Source organism: Agelaius tricolor, unplaced genomic scaffold (assembly GCF_023055355.1).
Source record: "Agelaius tricolor isolate 1412-34295 unplaced genomic scaffold, bAgeTri1.0.p SCAF_18, whole genome shotgun sequence".
NCBI classification, from domain to species: domain Eukaryota; kingdom Metazoa; phylum Chordata; class Aves; order Passeriformes; family Icteridae; genus Agelaius; species Agelaius tricolor.
Window position 1 is genome coordinate 1,559,291 of NW_027269278.1, and position 19,026 is coordinate 1,578,316.

The 19,026-nt window shown below is 45.1% G+C and overlaps 1 protein-coding gene across 2 annotated transcripts in view; it reads left to right on the top strand.

The window, feature by feature from the left end:
* The window catches only part of CTNNA1 (catenin alpha 1), a 117,766-nt gene that overhangs the window by 89,462 nt on the left and 9,278 nt on the right, over nucleotides 1-19,026 (top strand). For both annotated transcript variants that reach the window (XM_071442986.1, XM_071442987.1), the window contains 5 exons: nucleotides 7,421-7,577; nucleotides 12,685-12,885; nucleotides 13,940-14,091; nucleotides 16,743-16,853; nucleotides 18,317-18,498. In XM_071442986.1, coding sequence (XP_071299087.1) covers nucleotides 7,421-7,577; nucleotides 12,685-12,885; nucleotides 13,940-14,091; nucleotides 16,743-16,853; nucleotides 18,317-18,498 — 803 coding nt within the window. The remainder of the gene's footprint in view (nucleotides 1-7,420; nucleotides 7,578-12,684; nucleotides 12,886-13,939; nucleotides 14,092-16,742; nucleotides 16,854-18,316; nucleotides 18,499-19,026) is intronic.

Here is a 19,026-nt window from a genome sequence, read left to right on the forward strand (position 1 = left end):
AGCTTTGTCCAGCACCTCACAGGAGTTCCCTCAGCCCTGCCTTGATGGGTGGTGGGAACAAGCCAGGCTGGAGGGGGTTAAGGTGAAGGAGCAAAGTTCTCCATCACTACAGTTAAATCTAAAAAAAAAATGCTTAAACTGTCGTTCTTAATGGAAATGGAAAATTACTGCTGTGAAATGCTTGGAATAGCTGCCTGTGCCTGCCTTTACCTCGCAGAGCAGGGGGAAAGTTTTCTTTGCCTTCTCGCTGAACACAGAGCTTGCCAGTGGTGAATTAGGGAAAGGTTTTGTTTATCTCGACTCAGAAACCTGGATCCTCTCCTCGCTCCCAGCTCAGGCGGCTGCGCTCTGTCTCCAGGAAGGGGAAGGACTTGCTTTGGGAGCCCGCAAAGGCTGTTTTGTAACAGTATTTTGCATTAAAGATGCCTGGGAAAAGAGCTGAAACCATTGGAGTGTTTCTGATCATACAGGCTGTAGGTGTTAGAAACCAGCAGTGAGAATGCCCCAGCCCAGCTCCTGAGAGGAGGAATTGCTCCAGCCTTTGATGTGACAGTCTGCTGTCACTCAAGCTCCTTTTTTACCAGCTATACATTGATTTTCTTGGTTTTTGCAGCCTCCATGAAGTTCATCTGTAGACTCCTACCCAAACTGCAGTCGGGCTGAGAGGTGTAAGAAATGACTGTGGGGTAGAGTTCCTATCAGGGTGGGTGTTTGCTTCTGCCAGCCAAAGCTGGAGCCATTGCCCTGGAGTCTGAGCATCTCCTGGGAGGTGGCTGCAGGACACACCTGCCCAGGGCACACAGGACCTGTTCCCCTGTGAAAGGCAGGGCTGGGTGCCTTTCTCCACCCCAGCCCAAAGAGCTCATCCTCCTAAGAAGCTTTGAGGCCCCCAGGCAGCACCTGGGAGCACAGGTCCTTCCCAGCCTCCTCCTTACCTGCTGGAGTGTGCTCGGAATTGCTTGCCACGCACACGCCTCGCCCATCAAACTGACTCCAGAGAATTCTTGGATTAAATTACATTTTTAATAAAAATAAATTGGCTCTTCTCATATTAACATCTTGTTTTAATAACTGCTTGTTCACATCCTTCTATTCCAATTTTGAACTGCTTGAAAAGCCATTTGCTGCTTATAGATTTCTGATGAGGCAGATGGCTCATATGTGATCACACCTACTGACACAGAAACAAAATACCAAAGCAGAAGGAATCCCATGGAGAGTTCCAGAAACTTTTGTTTAAAAGTTGGAGTACCTCAGAGAAATAAAAAAACCCTGCAGACCACCCCTCAAATCAGTCAAACCCAAATGTGACCAGCAGACTTTGTTCTCCTTGAGTCCCCAGTCACCACCAATTTCCTGGTGGCTGTTGGAGAAGGAGAGAAATCCATTTTTCTTGCAGTAAAGACTTAACATCAAACAATTGTCCCCTTTTTTCATCTCTTTGAAAGACTGTCAGATTTTTTGAATGTTCTAACGAGCAGATCTGTCTCCAGACTGTTTAATTGCAGGTGCTTGAAACATTTTATTGGCATTGAGTAGAAATGCTTTTATTAAAAACTTAACACTTGGGCTGCAGATTTGCATCACCCAGGCTCTCTGGGAAGAACTGCCAGCACAGGCCAAGGCTGACCAGAAAAGCAGCAATTTTAGAAATTCAAACAGTTACTGGTGCATGAAAATAAGCCAAGAGCAGGAAGAGGATTCAGTTCTGTAGAAAGAAGTGTGTGAGTAAGGGCCCTTTGTTTCATCACAGGCACAGGATCTGGGGAGCATAGTGGTGGAACAGCTTCCAGGAAAGAAACAAAGTCCCTAAGACCCCTCAAGTTTCAGCATTTGAAGCCAGATAAATGTATAATGGAGCAAGATCAATGGCACCAAAATTCTTGCAGCTTCTACTTGGACTGGCACTACAAAATCAGTCCTGAGCTCCAAATGAAAATGCTTTCTTCATGGATGGGGAAATTGATAGGATAATTATCTATACACAGAATGGAAATAGTCTTTATAGCAAATGCTGCTGTGACAGAACATGCTGGGCTGGAGAAGAGCTTTGTGCTGAGGAGAGCACCTCCCCTATGGAGCCAGGCTGGGAGAGCTGGGAATGTTCAGCCTGGAGAAGAGAAGGTTGTGGTGAGACCTCAGAGCCCCTGCCAGCATCCGAAGGGGCTGCAAGGAACCTGGAGAGAGACTCTGCATCAGGAATTGTACCCCAGTGCCAGAGGGCAGGGATAGGTGGGATATTGGAAGGAATTGTTCCCTGTAAGGTGGGCAGGCCCTGGCACAGGTGCCCAGAGCAGCTGTGGCTGCCCCTGAATCCCTGGCAGTGTCTGAGGCCAGGCTGGATGGGGTTTGGAGTTTGGGGTCTGGTTGAAGGTGTCCCTGCCATTGGAAAGAGATGAGCTTTAAGGTCCTTTCCAGCCCAGACCATTGTGTGGTTCTGAGTTACTTAGTGTGGATCTGTGGGTCGTTCCAGCAGTGCCACAAGACAGTAAATATCTGCAGAGATCCCTGCAGTCACTCCGTGCGTAACTCGCAGGAAAGGAAAGTGCTCAAAGTGCCTTTTGTACATGGGAACAAAGAATTGGAAATCAAAGGAAACTTTTCCTTCCTCTTTCGGTGCATCAGCCTCTGTTCATTGCTGGTCACTGCCATTAGAGCTTCTGAGAGTGTAAAACAATCTGCTGTGTGTTTTGCTCCCAGGCATTTCAGCTCATCAGAGCCTGCAGAGTGCTTTTTGCTGTACTCCAGTACGTGGAGGGCTGGCACACACAGATGTGGGCATGCAAACCTGCCTGGGATGTGACTGGGAGTGACTGCAACATTCTCCTCATAAACCATTTTTAACACTTGGAGCAAAATGCAGTGAGGAGCAGGGAAGGGCATGAGCAGGGTGAGCACTGCAGGCAGCTCTGGCATCTTGTGTATGTAAAGTTAAATTATGAGGAGCTTCTGATGAACTGCCAGGAAGCAAGCCATGCTTTCTTTATTATAGGGAAATATGGGATTAAAATCCACCTGGGCAAGGGCAAAGAGGCTTGGTGGGCTTCTTTTCACGTACTCCTGAGTAAAACTGATTTCACATCCCCACTGGGGCACTGTCTATGTTTGCCCTGTGTTCCTCTGCCCCTGGGATGAGAGCTGATAGGTGGGGGCTTGTTTTATTAGATTTTTCTTTTAACAAATGCAAAGTATCCTGGATCGATAGGCCACAAAGCTACTTTCCAACTCATTATCCAAGTGCCACAAGAAATCTGGTGAGTCAAGATCTTTATATAAACCCCAAGCCCAAGTGAGTTATTTAGGAACTGCAGATGTTTTGATTGTAAAGCAGTGGTGTGTAGTGAGGGGAGAGGACTGGGGGTTCACCTCAGAGCTTCTGAAACTGAAAAACTCCTTGTTGCGGCACAGTAACATCCTAAATCAATCCTAGGAATCAAGGAAAATCCAGACCAGCTCCTGAAAGGAGCAAAAGCTTCTTACCAAAAGGACTGAGGCAAAAATCAAGAAGTGCTTAAATCACTTAAATGGGTGTGGGTCAGACAGGGTGTGCACTAAGATATCACAGGTTGGGATTGCAGTGCAGATAGCTGGGTGACAGTGTTCCTCTCCCAGGTGATGTTTCTTCCTTTGGCCATGCCAGCCAAGTATTCAAAATTGTTCTTTGTAAGAACATCACCACATGGAAGAGCTTTCTTCTGGCCCCTCTGACTTTCAGCTGGGGTGCTATAAAGCTGAGGCTGGAAGCCATCCTAAATTTAGCCTAAAAGAATTAATTGTGGCTGACCCAGTGGCTGTAATTTACCCACAGGTTTGTCTGAGGTTCAGGTGTTTTCTGGCCAGAATAGCTGAGCTTTTTGAGAGAGCTTCTGGGCCAAGCAGCTGCAGTGTTGTAACCCAGGCAGGAGTCACTGCAGGGAGCCTTGGAGAGCCCTGCCCTGCCAAGGGGGAAGGACACAGCCACCTCCGACATCTGTGCTTTCAACAGGGAACATAAAACCAGGGAAAAGCAGCAGCTTGCTCCCATGGAAGGGATGGGAAGAGGACTCAAGGTGCAGATTGAGATATTCATTCCAATCTTTGGAATGCTGAGCCTCCCCAGGTGTTGGCAAGCCCTGGCTGCTGCCGCAGGAAGCTGAGAGGTGCAGGGAGAGGCTCCAAGGAACTCTCTGGAAGTGTGATACGGAGTGTGGAGCTGTCTGAGTCCAACACTGCAACTGCTACATGAAACAAAGCACCGATAAAAATAGTGTGTTTTCTTGCCATGCTTCATTTCCTTCTGGATAGACTCAAAATGTCCCTGTTTGATTCTTTTCTTTGTACAACTTCAGTGAGTCATTGTGATCACAGTGCTCTGGCAGCATCTTGAAAAGCTCTGAAATACAAAATATTTCCCTGAAATTGCCAAATGTTTTACATGGAAGAGGCTACATTTCAGATAGTCCGGTCATGATCCTCCTGGGTTTTCACTCTGTCTGTCTCCATCCTGTGAGAGTTACTGATATTTTAAAGTAGTTGCCCAATATTTTATGTGCTTTGGAGAAAGAAAGTGTATTGTGGTCCATCCCTTCCCCCAAAAAAGTGTTTCCTCCTCCCCCTGAAAGTGTTTCTTTTTAGACAATAAAGGGATCATAGTCCTGCTAAGTACACAGACTATTTAAGATCCAGCATCCCTGTCATTTTCCCACGTCTCTCTAAGCATCTGTTGGAAAATAAATCAATCACTCTGTGCTGGATACCAGAGTATATTCCCTGGAACAGATCACATGCAGGGTGTTGTCAGTGATCCCTGGGACAGTTCCTCAGCAGAGGTGTGAGACAGGTGCAGGAGGATTTGCCCACTTGAATGCTAAACTCTCCACAGAGTGATGGCTTTTATCACCCTTGCTAAAGCTGCCTGTTGTGGCCACTTTGCACATGGAGATACGGAATGTGTGCTATAAAAAGAGATTGCTGAGCTGTGTCTGCTGCCCTGAATTTCTCCCTGAGCACACTCACACCTGTGTGGCTCTCCTGAGCTGTGGGTTTGTCTTTAGCTCCATGGTGACCATGGATAACCTTTGATATCCCCACCAAGTTTCCTCATCTCCAGCACTGCTGGCTGCTTCCCTTCTGCAGGAATGTCTGTCTGAGAGAGAGCAACACTGGTTTTGCTTGATCATTTTTATAAAATACATTCACCTTGGCCATACATTTTTGCTGTAATGTATAAAAAATGCACTTTTCTGGTTGAACAAGCTGCCTGTTGAGAGGAGGGTGATGCTGTGCCTCCTGTGCTTGGATTTGGTGAGGACACTCAGTTTGAGGCTGTGGAGCAGTTGCAGAGCCCTGTATGTGTGACAGCTCTGCTGTTACCTGTGACGAGGTGCTGAACATGGGCATCTGCGCTTGACATGCGCTGTTGGCAAAGATTAATTGTGCAGACAGCTGCTGTGGCCAGACAAACATCTCGCAGGAACCCAGGCCATATGTTCCTGCAGCATTAATGCTGCCCTGTCGCAGTGCTTACAGGATATTTTATATCTGATATGGGCCAAGGCAGGTTGGGAAAAGCAGAGAACATGTCCTGACCCTTGGTATCGCCTCACCACCATCTCTGTCTCTGCAGTGACAGTTTCTAGCAGGATAGAAAGTGAGAGCAGATTTCTAGAGCATTGTCTGGTTTATCTCTCCTGTTTCCAGGACACTTGTTCAGATTCATCTTCATGAAATCTTGGATATCTAGATTTTGATTGATAGGTGGTTAATTCATTACATCCATCAGACTGGGATGAGAGGTGGCAGTGGCTGGACTGCAAATCAGGGCTCTTGAGCAGCTGAGCACAGGGTTTCCTCTCTAAAACTTCTATTTGATTTCAGAATTTTAAACATCATTTTCTTGGGTGTTGCAAAGCTTTTTGGGGGTTTTCAGGACTTTCAGTTTCATGAGTAAGGGTAGCAAAGTGGCAGGGACCGTGGCTGGCAGCAAGGACATTCCAAAGGCACATCCTGACTCCTACCAGTGCCACGGAGGTGTGACCCTGGGCTGGCTGGAGGAAGGGGAGCAGCAGAGAAGCCCTTGGTGGTGGCTGGGACAGGAACAGTGCTGTTCCTCCAGGGGCGTGTTCATCCCTACAGACCCCTGGGCAGATACTGCTCAGGCTCAGGTGCTGCTGCTTGTGTTGGTCACTGTCACCAAACCCACGGAGCTGGGCTGGGTTTGTGACCCAGACCTGCAGCCCCAGCTCCAGAGGCAGCGTGGGGAGCAGCCCAGCCCTTCTGTGGATTCTCCTGTCACTGCTAACTCCTGCCATTCCTCGGGTAAAGCAGCTTCCTCCTCCTGCCTGATTCATGCAGTGCTGTCCCAGTACATTTGACATCACCATCATTTCCATGTTTAGTGAGTTACATATTTTTTTAAATGCTTTGTGACACTTGTAAATGAAGCAGGTAGAGAAAGTAGATTTTGGAAAAGTGGGAACATCTGGTGCTTGCATGTTTTGGTCGACAAGTTGGTGAAATTAATACAGTCCTAAAGTGGAGAAGAAAAATGACACCTTGAAGTTGTGAGTTAATTAGCTCTGACTCTCAGGTGCTTGGGAGCAGGGCTGGGATTGTCACGCTCTGACTGCGGATGGTTCCTCACACCTGGCACCTCTCCAGGTCATTCTGCTACAGCAAGAGCAGGACCAGGCTGTTGAGATGGTTTCTCCCCACATTCAAAGAGGTTTTTGTGGTTATTTAAATGACCAGTTAGAGGACACAGCATAAGCTCTGTGACCCAGGAGCACCTGTAGCATTTGTTCTGCTAAGAAAAACTAGGAGCTGGTGTAAATTCTGGTTTTGGGGTTTGAAGAAAATTAGGAGAGGATATTCAGAAGAAGCATCTCCTGTTCCCTGGCTTTTCTGGCTTGTTCACAGCCACAGCAGAAATCTGAAGTCATTACAACAATTACTGGCAAGATCCAGAGTAAACCTGCAAGGAAAACGGATAAATCAAAATTTAGCTTTAATTTTGTATTTGCATATTGTTTCTACTTCAGTCTGTATAAGATTAATCCTTTTTTGACCTTTTTACTGAGGTTTTGGCAAGTAGCAAATGCAGCCTTGAGTGTACTAAATGTCATCCTGTCTAAAATACTTAACAACACAGCCTGCACTGGGAAAGCAACACCTTGTTACCACGAGCTGCTAAAGACAGGTGAAACCAGCTCTTGTGAAAACTTGCCAAGTGATTTTGCTTCTAATAACTATCCATAATAAACGTGGAAGCGGGCATGAGTTGGATATGAGAGCAACAAAATTAAACACTTCTGTGTTTAAACATCGAGTTCCTCAAAACTTATTAAAACTTGCTTTGTCTGCTGCTGAGTTCATTGGATAAACACACAGGAGGTAATAATTTTGTTGGGATATGTTTTAAAAATCCAGAGGTGTTTTACAGGTCATCAATGCTGCCCTGGCTCTGGCTGCTAAACCCCAAAGCAAACTGGCTCAGGAGAACATGGATCTGTTCAAGGAGCAGTGGGAGAGGCAGGTCCGCGTGCTGACGGATGCTGTGGATGACATCACTTCCATCGATGACTTCCTGGCTGTCTCAGGTAATCAGGGCTCCTGGCTGAGACATAATCACCCTCCTAAGAGCTTAGTGCTGAACAGGGGTGGTTTGGACACGTGTTCTGGAGTCTGTGAGGCTTTTGGAAGGGATGGTGTTGTCACATCTCACCTGGGATCACACTGTGCCCACCGAGGTGTGAAAGTGCAGCAGGAGGTCTGGTTTCAAGGAAAAGATACTTTATATCCCAAGGTTTGGAATTGCTGGCTGAACTAAGGATAAATTGCCATTTAGCTGCTGTAGACAAGGCTCACCAGTAACTCAGGGGGAAATAGAACATGTTTATGTCCGAGGTAGGAACTAGCAGAAAAAATGATCCCTCAGGTCACCTTAGACTGCCATTTAAACAAAACTGAATATCAAACTGTGGTTGTACAAGTTAATTAAAATAAAACTGTTCATACCATGTCAGCTTTAGTAAAGTTTTAAGAGTTTTTAAAAGAGATTGGATCATTATAATAGATTAATAATTACATTTGGCAAAGTACTTGCCAAGATAATCCGTTTTATCAGCATCTTGATAAAGACCCACTATCAGCTGCTGTGACCTAAAAATAATGGGGGCATTTTTATTTCCACATCCTTTAATTGTGCTCTAGTCAGAGGACATGGAAATGTAACCATGTGAATTGTGTCTGCAACGGTGTTCACAAATCACCTCTGCAAGCTGGGATTCTAATTTCCATGGTGCAGGCAGGTTTGGGCATCTGAAGTGACTTAAAACCTCGAGTTGTAAAGAGTGATTTCACAGGAGGATGTGTGGAGTCAGAAGTACCAAGTGAACATAGGAAGAAAACGTAGATGAGAAATTAAGGTCCTGAATTAAGAGGCAGTATTTTTTTAATTATTAAGAAAACCAAACAAAAGCCCAAGTGGTGTTCCTGTGACGAGTCACCTGCATTGTCATACACACTGTATTGTGGCTCCCTGGGTTCTCAATAAAATTCCTCTTTGCAATGAGTGAGCATGAAGTTCTGGGGCAGTTCAGTGTCCGAGCTCACAGTATCTGTGGGTGTTCCCTGGGCAGCAGCAGCTGGAATTGCACAGCTGGGAGGAGCCTGCTTTGGGGAAATCTGTGCAGAGGGAATTGTGTGCTGAGGTTTGAGGCTCCACTTGAAGCTTTCCCACAAGTGTACAAACATGTGAGAAAGAAAAGCTTGGAGTCCATACAAACACAGCCTGTGTGGAGCTGCCAAAAGCACTTTCCTTCCCTTGTAGTCCAGGTTTAGCACCACAAAACTCAAGTGAGTTGTGGGCAGGACAACCCCGTCTTCTGCAGGGATGCAGGTTAGTACAGAGCTGGGTGTTTTGGCTAAATAAACAAATCTATTGCATGGCTGTACTCTCAGGAGCTTGGCAGTAAGCAGAGAAAGTTTCTTTCCTGGAGTGGTGGCACATTGACTCATGAGAGTTGACCTCAAGTGAGTGCTCACCACCCAAAATGGAGCCAAGGAGATGTAGTTTGAGACAACTCCAGATATTCAAGAGCATTCGGTAATTATTTTTATGTGTGTGTTATCGAAGAGATGGTAGAAAAATATTAAAGCAATAAATACTCTTTTAAGTATTATTTGTTTGAACTTTGATAAATGTTTTCCATATAATGCCACAACTCCAATTCATCTGCTAGAAGTCTGAACTTCTCTTTGGATAAAGTCATGGCGAGTATGATTTATATCAAGTGCTGTTTGGGGTTATTAGGATGTTTGTATCAGTTACTAACTGGGATGTAAGCAGAATTTAAAGGAGTTCTTGTGAGTGCATGAGTGTATGCATATATAAATATGTATGTAAGCCATCCCACATCCCTACTGTGTGGTGTGCTGAAGTAAAGGCTTCACCATTCAGCTCATGCTACAGAATTGTATCAATTATCCACAAGTAAGGGCTTAATGAAAGAGATGCTGGGTTTAGGTAATGGCAGAACATTATAGAAGAAGGATCCTTCAGTGCACAGGGCACAGGTGAGCTTGCAGGTGACAGCACTTTTATAGCTACAGCAGCTGAAGGGCCCTGTTAAGTTAGGGCAGGGTCTGGGGGAGGCTCACTGTCAGGATGGCACAGGAGCCTGTAGCCTAGAGATGTCTGTGTGCCTCCAGCCGTGAGTGATGTGCAGCTCAGGGAGCTCCAGCATCAGAGGTGCTATCTCCTGAACAATCCTTGACAGATTTTTCTCATTTAAGCTGGTGTTAGTTGTTCTTTCGACCATTATAAACTGCTGGCACCTCCATCATCCTGTGCAAAGATTCACAGCTGAAGTGTGCTCCCTGTGAAGAACCTCCTTGTTTTGCACTGTTGCCTGTTTGCTTCATTTGATGCCCCTACTTGTACTAAAGATGGTGAAAAGGTTTTTTCCCCTTCTGTCTCTTCATGTTGTTTGCAAATGTGCAGAGTTCTGCCATGCACTTTGTCAGTCATCACTTCCCTGACTGCACAGTCTCTGCCTGTTTCATTATTCCTCATTTCAAAGCTCTCCTGTACCTTCTGTAATTCTTATCTCTCTTATCAGTGCCTTCCCAAAGCACTCTGGGTGTGTTGGTGTGCCCAGTATCTCTGTTCTTTAGAGCAGTTGCTGATAGCACCATGTAATTGTCAAATTCAATGTTCTGAAATTACCTGAATCTCCTTTGAAACCCTCTTTAAAACCATTCCATTTGCTGCCTTCTGTTCCTCTGCTGCTGACAGAGGTTTATGCCACAGATTGCCCATCTCAGTGGAGCTATTTTTTTCTGAAGAGCCTCCCAGTGAATATTGCCAGGATGAACACTGTATTTACAAGAGTGTGAAGTCCCCAGTGTTTGCTCCATGTGCTGCCTGACCTGGCTTCTGCAGTGCCCCTTGGCAGCAGAGGTTCAGCGTGGAAATGGTTCTGAGACCTTCCACAGGAGGTGCAGCAGAGAAGCACAGCTGTGTTTATGAATCTGGGGCTTCATCTCCCAACTGTTCCTCTTTGATTTTGATCTCCTGTAGCCCTCAGACTCCCTCAGAAGCTGCTAGGGTTGTTTGGAAAAGCATTGCTTCATCCCTTTAATGTGGAGGTGGGTGGAGGTGGAAGGTGTTTGGTGGGTGTGGATTGAGGATTGACAGTCGTGGGTGACTTTTTATTCTGTAGCTTTTCGCAGTTTAATGTATTTCCTTGTTTGGTCTAAAAATCATTTCTATGGAAAAAATACCTTTCCTTTTACCTTGCTGCCCAACCACACCATTTTCCCTGTAGCTATTTTGGTGGGACAAGGTCCCTTTGCTGTTGCCTGTGTTGTGTTGCTGTGGGATGTTTCTCCTGCCCAGCAGGACAGGGGGGTTTGGATGTGGGACAGCCTCTCCCATGCCCAGAGGTGCTGGTGGGGAACCCATGCTCTGTGTGCCCATAGGATGGGGAGCACTGGGGGTATTTACAAGGACTCAGCACAGTGTTGGATCTTATCTGTTATCATCCAGCTGGAAAATATCTCCAGAACAGATAGACCTGACAGTCCTGCACTTCCCTGGGCCCTTTGCAAGCTGCCCTGTGGGATATCTCCCTCTAGAAGGGACTTCCTGGCCACTTCACATCTGCAAAAGGCATTAAATGATCAGCAGACATTTAAATATTCACATTCATTTTGTCCATGCCTTTTATTAAAGTTCAGATAATCCAAAGAGGCTTTTAAATGGTCTGTGGCTTAATTTATTCATTTAGGAATTGAAGCAATAAACAGTCTGTGTTTTGGCCTGGCGCCGAAGCTTTTTCTTTGGGCTCCTGCAGCTCCCAGGGCTGTCTCTTCTTTAAATACCCTCTGTGCTCACTGTGGCTCCTGTGCCTGCTCACTGACTTGTCAAATCACTAATGAACCTGCTCTTTGCTCTCTTAGGGCCACATTCTGCCCTCAGCTGAACCTGCTCAGGCTGAGTTGCTTCAGAGGGATTTCACAAGTGTAATTTTTGCCCAGGTTACTTACTGAAGTCTTGCAATATTGCACCTGGCTGTGTTAATTTTATGTAAATCAGGAGTAACTTCTCGCAGCAATCCTTTCAGGCAGTTCCTCCAAATCCTCTCCCAGCCAGCACTATGAGCTTCTTGTCTCTACAAACTCTTACAAAATGGCTCTTTTACTACCTGCAGAGGGAATAAAAGCCACTTGCACGGGTTGGCAGTATAGAAAGATTAAGTCAATGGTAATTAACACTGGAAACTATTTTAAGTGACAGAGCAGAAATGTTTCCAAGTTGGTTTCTACCTGGCAGCCCAAATGCTGGTGTTGGATGATGATATCAAAACATTAGTCCTGGTACATTAAAGAGTTCTCCAGCAGAGTTTGGAAGTCTGTATTAACAGTTTGGGAGATCTTTAGGGTAGGTTTCCCTAAAAAAGGATCCAAATTTCTTTAGGCATTTTTAGAAATCTCTTAAAAGGTTTTCCCCATTTTGGGCTTCTTGTACTCAATGAATAGGGAAAATATCTCTTTACAAAACTAGAAAATGTATATTTAAAAAGTTAATTGCAAACAGAGGTCTTGCTTTTAGTTTTTTGTTTGTTTTCTGAACAGTCAGTGAGTGCTGTGTGGCTGGAATGCTTTCCACATTATTCACTGCATACATTATGTGTCTCAGATGGGAATGGGCGACTGACAGTGTAATGTGCTCTGATGGAATGTGTGTGGCTGTAGGAAAACACTCTGGAGGAAGATGGAAACATGCACCAAGTGTCTGTTGGAGTGTTGAGGGGGGTAGGTGTGGTGCTGGGGAGGTGCTCATCACCCCACGTGCACTGGCAGGGGAGTGGTTTGCAGGTATTTGAAATAAGAGCTGGGGCAGTCCAGGGGAGAAATATGGAAGGAAACCAGGGGAGAACTCAGCAGAACTCAGCTTTCCTGTTGGTAAAATCGAGTACAAACAGGGGCAGGAAGTGTGGAGGCCAATTGGTGAATGGATTGATGGCTTTTTGACACCTCCTGTGGAAGGGCAGCTCTTTGCTGGTTGTGACCTTCACATTAGTACTTTGACAGCATCTCCATGGAGCTTCTGTAGAGCAGGTCCCACCCTGAGCAATTGCCACGCTGATGACTGCGACAGAAAAGACGTTACCATCTAAATCCTCCTTCTTTTACCTCCAGAGAATCACATTTTAGAAGATGTAAACAAATGTGTCATCGCTCTCCAAGAAAAAGACGTGGACGGCTTAGACCGCACGGCCGGCGCCATCCGGGGCCGCGCCGCCCGCGTCATTCACGTGGTCTCCTCGGAGATGGACAACTACGAGCCCGGAGTGTACACTGAGAAGGTGCTGGAGGCAACCAAGTTACTGTCCAACACAGGTAAGGGTCGCTCACTCCCAGGAGCCCTGAATTGCTGTTGCTTGAAAGCTTGTGGGCAGCTGGGTACCCGCGTACCTGTGAAATCTGTTAAAGACTCAATTTGCTGTAATGCAAATTAGTGGGAGTTGTTTGCAAAACTGTTGCAAAGTGAGAAGTGTGATTTTGCTGTGTTGACTGGCTCAAAGCTCAGCTGTGCACAAGGTGTCCCTGAGTGTGCTTGCTGTCATGGACTGGGCTGTGGGAAGCAAAAACACTGGGAATGAGTCCCAGGCTTGAGTGAACACTTGGAAGTTGTGCTGTGCTCATCTTGCAGTATTGCAACAGGCTCCGGAGCTGTTCAGGGTCCAGAAGGAAGATCACATTCTCCCAGCAGAATAAATTTAGGGTAACAATTAGGGTAAATTTTGTAAAGTATCTTTAGAGCTGTTGGAAGAGCATTGTAGGTTGTAGTGCCCCACACATAAACACCAAATCAAGGTGTTCCCTATGCACTACTGGTGACATCCATAAGGGTGGGGGTGATTCTGGCTGCTTCAGTGCCAGCCACTCGTTGCTGGTTTTGCTTTAATTATTTTGATGAAGAATCAAGGGTGACACTGAAGAAACAGCAGACTCTAACTGGTTCTGGCATGTTCTTCCTGGGGCACCATGAGTCACTGAAATGCAGCAGTGCAACCTGCCCCCTTCCAGTGCTTCTTAAACTTGAGTTTCCTGTTGGTAGCACGACTTCTTTCCCCCCCAAAAAATGATGTACATCTGCAGGAAACATCAAACAAGCAATTAATATTTTATCCTATAGTTTCTAGGAGCTTCCCCAGGTGTTTTTTCCTTGTCCATTAGAAGGGTGTGATAAACTTCACTGTCCAAGGGGAAAACACCAAAGAGCAGCAGCGTAAGCAGAAACGGGGCTGGATTAGGACTTCACCTCCTATACCAAATGTTGTGATTTCAATGGAAGGACTGCACAGCTTCCAGGACAGTTAAGAGCAGGGCAGGAGTGGGAAGCAGAGAGTGGTTCAGGGTGGGACTGACCAGCTCTGTGCTCTGGGTGCAGTCATGCCGCGCTTCACGGAGCAGGTGGAAGCTGCAGTGGAAGCGCTGAGCTCCGACCCTGCCCAGCCCATGGACGAGAACGAGTTCATCGACGCCTCCCGGCTGGTGTACGACGGCATCCGCGACATCAGGAAAGCCGTGCTGATGATCCGGGTGAGCACAACTTCCCCAACTTCCCCACAGCTTTCCCTGCCTCCGTTCTACTGACAGCCTACTGACAGCGCCAGGATAATGGAGAGCAGACAGGAGAACATTTTCATTTAGCTCCTATTAACATTCAGAGTCTTAAAATGTGCTAATCGCTGTGGAGCACTTGAGCAGTGCCTTTGGATTTAGATTCATTAACCAGATCTGAGCATCGATGATGGCCCAAGTTGTGATGCTAAATACCCTTCATGCATCTTTTGTAATCTCATGGTAATGCCTGGCTCGTTAATGTGCTAAAATCAGTGACCTTTCAGTTAACAACAGCAAATTAATTCAGAACTATAGATGCTTGTTGATGGTTTGGAGCTTAGAAATAAAACCTAATAGCTCTTCATTTAGTAAATTTTGAGAATTAATGTTAGTTAGTCAAAAGGAAGCTGAGATGAGTTCAGGCTGTAGTTGGTAGAGCATGTAATTTGTTAATTGGCTAACCTGGGTAAACAGGGCAGCTCGCAGAGGCCTTGACTCCTGTGTGCTTGCAGTGGGTGTGACTTGGGAGCCCTAATTTCTGGCAGGCCAGACACAGAAGGGTGCAGTTGGTTGAAGGGATGCAGTAAAGGAAGTTCTGGTTGCAGCTGATCCATGGGCCTATTTCTTGGATCTTACTGGGGCAAAAATGGGCAGGAGCCAGACATAACAAAGACAAATATAGGAGTTTATTCCTTTTTTCTTCTTTTCCTTGTATTCCTTTGACTCTGAGAAGCTGCCTTGGTCTTTCAGAGTGGTGACCATGGCAGATGCAGCTTGTTGGTCAGTAAATCAAGAATGTACAGAAGATATGTGATTACAGTAACCATTGCAGTGGAATCTTCCATGTTTGCTGCTTAAAGCAAAGGATCAGATGAGAAACGAGGAGAAAAGCTGACAATCACATCTGTGCTCCCCATGGAATTTTTTTCAGACAAGCTCAGGATTTATAAACCGCCAGTGGTGGTTGAGGATATCAAAGCCTTCCTGCTATGCAAAGGGTGTGAATCCCCCCCTGCTGAAGCCCTTGTTACTCAGGACAGGGAGCTGGGAGTCCCAGTGGGCAGCAGTTACCCAGGCTGGCAATGCCAGGAATGCTGACGTTTGCCCTGTGCCACCCTCCAGGGCCAGGGAGCCACAGCTCCACTGCCAGCAGCCAACAGCAGCTCCCTGGCCACACAGCAGCCACCTAGAAGGAAGTTAAAATATTAACACTTCCTGTCCAGAGAGTTTATTTTGGGATAAAAGAGCCATCCAAATCTCTCCAGGGCTTGGTGTGACCCTGCTCACAGGGGCTCATTCACTTCAGCTTTGTCCAGAGGCTCCTGCTCTTTACAGGGACCAGCAGGAGAAGCCACTGCAACACCTCATTTTTGTGTTTAGGCAGGGTATTTTCAAAACTACCATCTCACTACCTCTGTATTTATTGAAGAGAAGTTCTTCCCCCTCTCTGCTGCCCAGGCTCGTCACCCCAGAGGAGTTTCTGCCCTTGGTGGCACTTGAAAGGCAGAGTTACACTTTGTGTGTCCCTGGGCTTTGGGAGGGATGGGCAGAGAGGACTCACAGACAGAATCATGTACAGCAGAACTGTTTTCTTTATGCTTTTTCTTTTTTTTTTTTTAATATTGATACACTGAGCTACTTCTTAGTGTGTGTCCCTCTGCTCATGTTGTGGATATACCCTGTTCTCCAGGGCCTGGGAGGAGGCTGAAATACCCAAAGTCTTGATTGTCACCCTACTCACCTTTGCTTTTTGGCAATTATTTTGCATGTCCATCTCTATTTTCACTGTATCACAGAGTGTCTGTAGTGGAAGACAAGTTGTGAAATTCAAATCATAGGGAAAAAATCTAAGGAACAGGGACTTTATTTGCATCTTATCTGTTAATCACAATTTATTCCATCTATCAGTGAAGTTCTTTGTTGACCCAGCTCTGGAGAATTGTTGTGAAGTGCCACTTTAGCAAAGATGTAGTATTTTGACAAACATGCTGTTTAAACTTGATAGGCTTTATAAAAAGTTTGCCTGCTACAGACTGGCAGTAGCAAAAATAAATCCTAGGCAAGCAGGAACTAGGTCAGATGTGTTTGGCCTACAGCATAAAAGCTGGCCCTTCCTAGCTGAAATTTTTCAGCTTTTCCCGAGGGATAAGGATAAATTTTGAGATATTTTATCTGTTGTTAATTTAGTCAATGCTTTGATTCATAATTGTGCTGAAAACACTGTCTGGGCTTCTGAACCAGCCCTTAGAGCTGTGTGTAATTCCAGCTTCAGAATCTCGAGTGAAGCTTTTACATTTAATCAACTTGCAAAAACGCTGCTCGCTTTGCAAGAACTTTTTTCTGTCTTTCAGATGCTGAGTGCATTAATGTCCTAACAAATCTCAGCTGTTTAGTTACTGCTGTGTGATTCTGGGGATCCCTATGGTGTTTAACAGGAGCAGTCAAGCACATAAAATCACACGTGTTCAGAGCTGGATACAGTCCCTGTATTTACCTTTTTGTTGAAAACATGGAATAATTTTTACCCCCACTGATTTCCATTCTCTCTGCTTGAAAAATAATATTCTTGTTGGTTTTCAGAGCCATGAAATCTGTAGTTTGACTCTGCTTGAATGCTTTTTCCTCAGACTCCTGAAGAGCTGGATGATTCTGACTTCGAGACCGAGGATTTTGACGTCCGCAGCAGAACCAGCATCCAGACTGAGGATGATCAGCTCATTGCTGGACAAAGTGCAAGGGTAAGGCACAAACCTCAGCTTTATCCAAGTGTGACCTGCCTTCAAGAAACACTTCTGCTTGCTTTGAAAACCTAGGTTAAATTTGGGGGGGTGGTGATAAAAATGCTGGATCAGAAAACTGGCATTTTTTGTTTCCAGCATTCTTCTGAAAAGGAGGTTGAGTGAAATGCAGTTGGTCTGATGGATGTGAGAAACGTCTGTGGTTTATTTTGGGTGTTCTGAAAGATCAAAATCCTTTTAGTACCAAGAAACTACATCACATTTTGATATCATAGACATTGTAGTTGAGTGAGCTTCTGCAGGGAGGTACCAGGCAGATCACTCATTGGATTAATGTTATTTTCAAGAGACAAACATTAACTTTATGAGAAAAAAATCTTCCCAAATGTGTCCTCACACACGTGATGGTGTGTGTTTGGTCACTGAGCATTTATCAAGACAACACTGAGAGGAACTCAGAAATGAAATCATTTCAACTAACTGCATTTCCTGTGACTCAAAAATGAAAGCATTGATAGGCAATATATAATCATTAAGAGGTGAAACCCTAAAATCAGTGCATTGAAGGAAGACCAGGCCTTACCTATTGCTTTTATTTGACACGGCCCCTCTGGATCAATAACAATTTACACTCTTGGGAAAGTGCCATGGCAGATTTTTTGTGGAGGCTCTTCCTGCCAGGCAAGAAGTGGCCAGACCTTATTTATCAAACCTGGGCCACGTTGGCTTGGGAATTACACCAGCTGGGAGTATTTTTATGCTCCCCTCCCTTGCACAAGCACTTTCTATGCTTGGACCCTCACCCCCTTCTATTTAAATGCAGACATTGCTCATTTACCTCTTAGCACAGCTGCTGCCAGAGGATTTTTAGTACCAAAGGCTCCTTTTTGCCTGCTCCTCGAGGCATCTGTGCTCCCAGTATTTATGAAGGCAAGGCCATGGAGTCTTACACAGGCTATAAACCCAGTCTGGGAGATTTTATTTGGGAGTAAGCACATACTCTTTATTTTCACTTACTCTTTCCTCAGCAGACATGTTTCAAAAGAGTACAGCTAGCTTTTTGCAGGGAAGAGACTGGTAATATTTCTTATTATCCTCAATACCCAAGTGGAACTTAATTTTAAAACGTTGAAATTTTCTGTAAAAGACAAGTCCTCCTTCTTCATGCAGTTTTATTTTGAGGGATGGTAATATGTGGCAAATTTGTTTGGAGTCTTAACAGCTTTATCATGCAAAGGGCCATATTTTAAGTGTCAACTTGTCTTTCTGAGCACTTTTTCTTTAAAAAGAGTATAAACTTTGATTCAAAATGGAAGCAAATGGCTCTGTAAAGCCTCTAGGTGGAGGATTGCTATTAAAGTTTTATCCCTCATCTACATGACTGAAATTGGTTATTAGTGAAATGTTCCAAAAAGCCTCTACAAGGCAGCAGGAGGCCATGTGAGAAAACTCTTCTCTTCCAGGCTATCATGGCTCAGCTCCCTCAAGAGCAGAAAGCCAAGATTGCTGAGCAGGTCGCCAGCTTCCAGGAGGAAAAGAGTAAATTGGATGCTGAAGTGTCAAAATGGGATGACAGTGGCAATGACATCATTGTCCTGGCCAAGCAGATGTGTATGATCATGATGGAAATGACAGACTTCACCAGGTGAGGCTTTTTAATTTATGCTCACTCTGAGCTGCCTGGGCTGCCGGGCTTTCAATGAGACACGGTGCAAGTTTTCCTAAGAGTCTCACTTCTTATAATCTCTTTTAAATGGTGCCCTGTTCCAGCTGCATATTAACTGGGGAGATGCATTATTGTGCAGTGGCTGGGTGGTAATAACTGTTTAAATTGATCTACAGATACACAGCAGTTATTGCCTGTCTTTCTTTCTTTCTTTCTTAAGGGTGATTCTTATCCCCAGGAATATATATATATTTGCTCAGTTCTTTACAGCATTAAATTCTATGGGCTTCTCAATATTGCCATACTGCAGAAATAGTTCCTAGTACAGTTACTGGCAGAGGAAAGAGAGGGTTTTTGATGCCTTTTGAAATTAATTTACCAGATTTTATATAACGCTGTTTTTTAAACTTCATGTTCCATTCCATAAAAATTGCAAATCCGTCTTCTAAAATGTTATCTCTTATCATCATTAAGCTGCTCAAAGCAGTAAAATTTAAGATGTTTTTA